The sequence below is a fragment of the Nannospalax galili genome, unplaced genomic scaffold (assembly GCF_000622305.1).
Source record: "Nannospalax galili isolate Female #2095 unplaced genomic scaffold, S.galili_v1.0 scaffold2535, whole genome shotgun sequence".
NCBI lineage: Eukaryota > Metazoa > Chordata > Mammalia > Rodentia > Spalacidae > Nannospalax > Nannospalax galili.
This window is the reverse complement of record NW_008335840.1, coordinates 21,946-24,301: the sequence shown is the minus strand read 5'-3', so window position 1 is coordinate 24,301 and position 2,356 is coordinate 21,946. Positions and strand designations below refer to the sequence as shown.

Genomic DNA, 2,356 nt, shown 5'->3' with positions numbered 1-2,356 from the left:
TCATTGCTCCCAAAACCTTAGCCAACTTCTTGACCAGTGGAAAGAAAGTTTCATACAATGGCCGTGCTGCCCAATTTTTCTTCTTTGCCCTGTTTGTCACCGTTGAAGCCCTTCTTCTTGCTGTCATGGCATTCCATCGATTCTCAGCCATTTGTTCACCTCTGCTTTACCCTGTGCACATGTCCCAGAAGGTCTGTGTTCAGTTGGTAACTGGCTCCTACATCTGTGGGTGCATCAACTCCATGGTAAAAACAAGTTTCACTTTCAGCTTGCGATTCTGTGGAGAAAACAGGCTGGACCACTTTTTCTGTGATGTCTCAGCTCTGATCAAGATCTCATGTGTTGACACCTCTGTGAATGAGACTGTGCTGTTTATTCTCTCCGCGTTCATCATTGTGTCCACCACAACTGCCATTCTGGTTTCCTATGGGTACATCCTCTCCACAGTCCTGAAGATCCCCTCCACCCATGGCAGGAGTAAGACGTTCTCCACCTGTGGTTCCCATATCGCAGTGGTGAGTCTATTCTATGGAACTGTGTTCTTCATGTACGCCCAACCCGGGGCCATCTCCTCACCAGAGAAAAGCAAGATCGTAGCTGTGTTCTACACACTTGTAATACCCATGCTGAACCCATTAATATACAGTCTGAGAAATAGAGATGTGAAAGATGCTGTGAAAAGAATATTATGTTTATGGAAACTTTATAGAGTAGACAAAGTTTATTTTCTCAGAATTTTAGTTAGAGTTTTTCATGTGCAGTTGTAATATAATAAAGAGAACTCTACATCATTCTATGTTTTATACTTATTTGAAAAGGTGTGTGTGTGTGTGTGTGTGTGTGTGTGTGTGTGTGTGTGGTGCATGCAGTATCGTGGTAGGCCAGAAAAGGGCATCAGATACTCTGTAACTGGAGTTACAGGTGTGAGCTGCCAGATGCGCTGAGAACTGAACTCGGATCTTCTGAAATAGCAACAACTTCTGAGCAATTTCTCCAGGTCCTAGGATAATATTTCTTACATATTATGTAATCTTTACTTACTTGGATCGTAGTAGCTTATATGTTTTCATTTATGATGTGTTTTTTGTATTTTCTTCTAAGTTAACTATGCCTATGACTATGCTTGTGACTGCATAATAATTGAAATTACTTAATTATTATCCTTTGGTAATTATAATCTTTTGGATTATCCTGTAGTATTATCCTTTATCTTCATTGGTGAACTTCAGATTCATTTTTAAAATAATCCTCACTTTAGCAGAATTACACAGAATATATTTTACTTCTTTACAATGTATATTCATACAAACGTATGCCTTGCTTCTGATAACAGACTGCTTGGGTTTCAGAATTTGCATTACCACTAAACAAAGATTTTGAGAAGCCCTTGAATGGTTTTAAAGTTGGAGACAACCAGCTTATTTACTTCAATAACATGGTGAAGATTATGGAAAACACTGTAAGTGCTTAGCACAAGAAAGTAATCAATTAGAGGTATCTTCTACTATTACCATTATATCATATTTTATGTGTTTTATCAGTGTAATAAAGTCTATATATTTAAAAGCCAAACATTTCTTAGCTTATTTCTATGAATCTTTTATATTGGTTCAAATGTAATGAAAATGCTCCTAGGTTATATTATCTAATGACTGACACCAGGACAGAGAAAACATGAACTATTACTCTGTATTTATTTTGTTTTTCTTCAACTTACTAAGTTTTCATTCCATTTTTAGAATTTTAAAGTTAAACATAAATTTTAAATCTGATTTAGTAAAAAGTTAATTTGTGGAAGTTTCATCAGCATTATTAAAGCATTAATATAAATTTAAAATATGTTGTGGGGGGGTGGCAATGTGAGTGTTGTGGGTATCAGGTATGATATAAAGTGCGTGCATATTTCTTTAATCCTAAAATCAAATATATGACAAAGACCACAAAGTATATAACTTGAATTATTTATGTTTCATGTGTACTGATTGTACTCTAAAGATCCTACTTCATGTGCTCAGTGTTACATTGCTCACAACAGCAAGGGCCAGTGCTGGAATACAAAACCATTTCACTTCTAAGATCATGAAAGGTTTATCCTCTGATTCTCAACACTGCAAACAGATCTACTATCTTAAAAGTGTTCATTATTCAATTCCTTCCACCTTCATAATCCTTGTTTTTGTTTGTTTTGTTTTGCAGTGGTCGTGGTTGGTTTTGTTTTTGTTTTTATTTCTTGGTATAGCACAAGCTGAATGTGCTGTATTTTTTGTGGGTTTTGGTTACATTCTGTTATAATAGTCTTTGATTCATTATATTATTAGGATATGTGGCTTATGTATTTCATCATTGTACATTTATT

The 2,356-nt window shown here is 35.5% G+C and overlaps 1 protein-coding gene across 1 annotated transcript in view; it reads left to right on the top strand.

Moving 5' to 3' along the window:
• The window catches only part of LOC103732125 (olfactory receptor 12-like), a 994-nt gene extending 227 nt beyond the window's left edge, over positions 1-767 (top strand). Inside the window, 1 exon segment of the mRNA XM_029562292.1 lies at positions 1-767. This exon segment is cut by the window's left edge and continues 155 nt beyond it. Coding sequence (XP_029418152.1) covers positions 1-767 — 767 coding nt within the window.
• Positions 768-2,356: the final 1,589 nt, after the last annotated feature.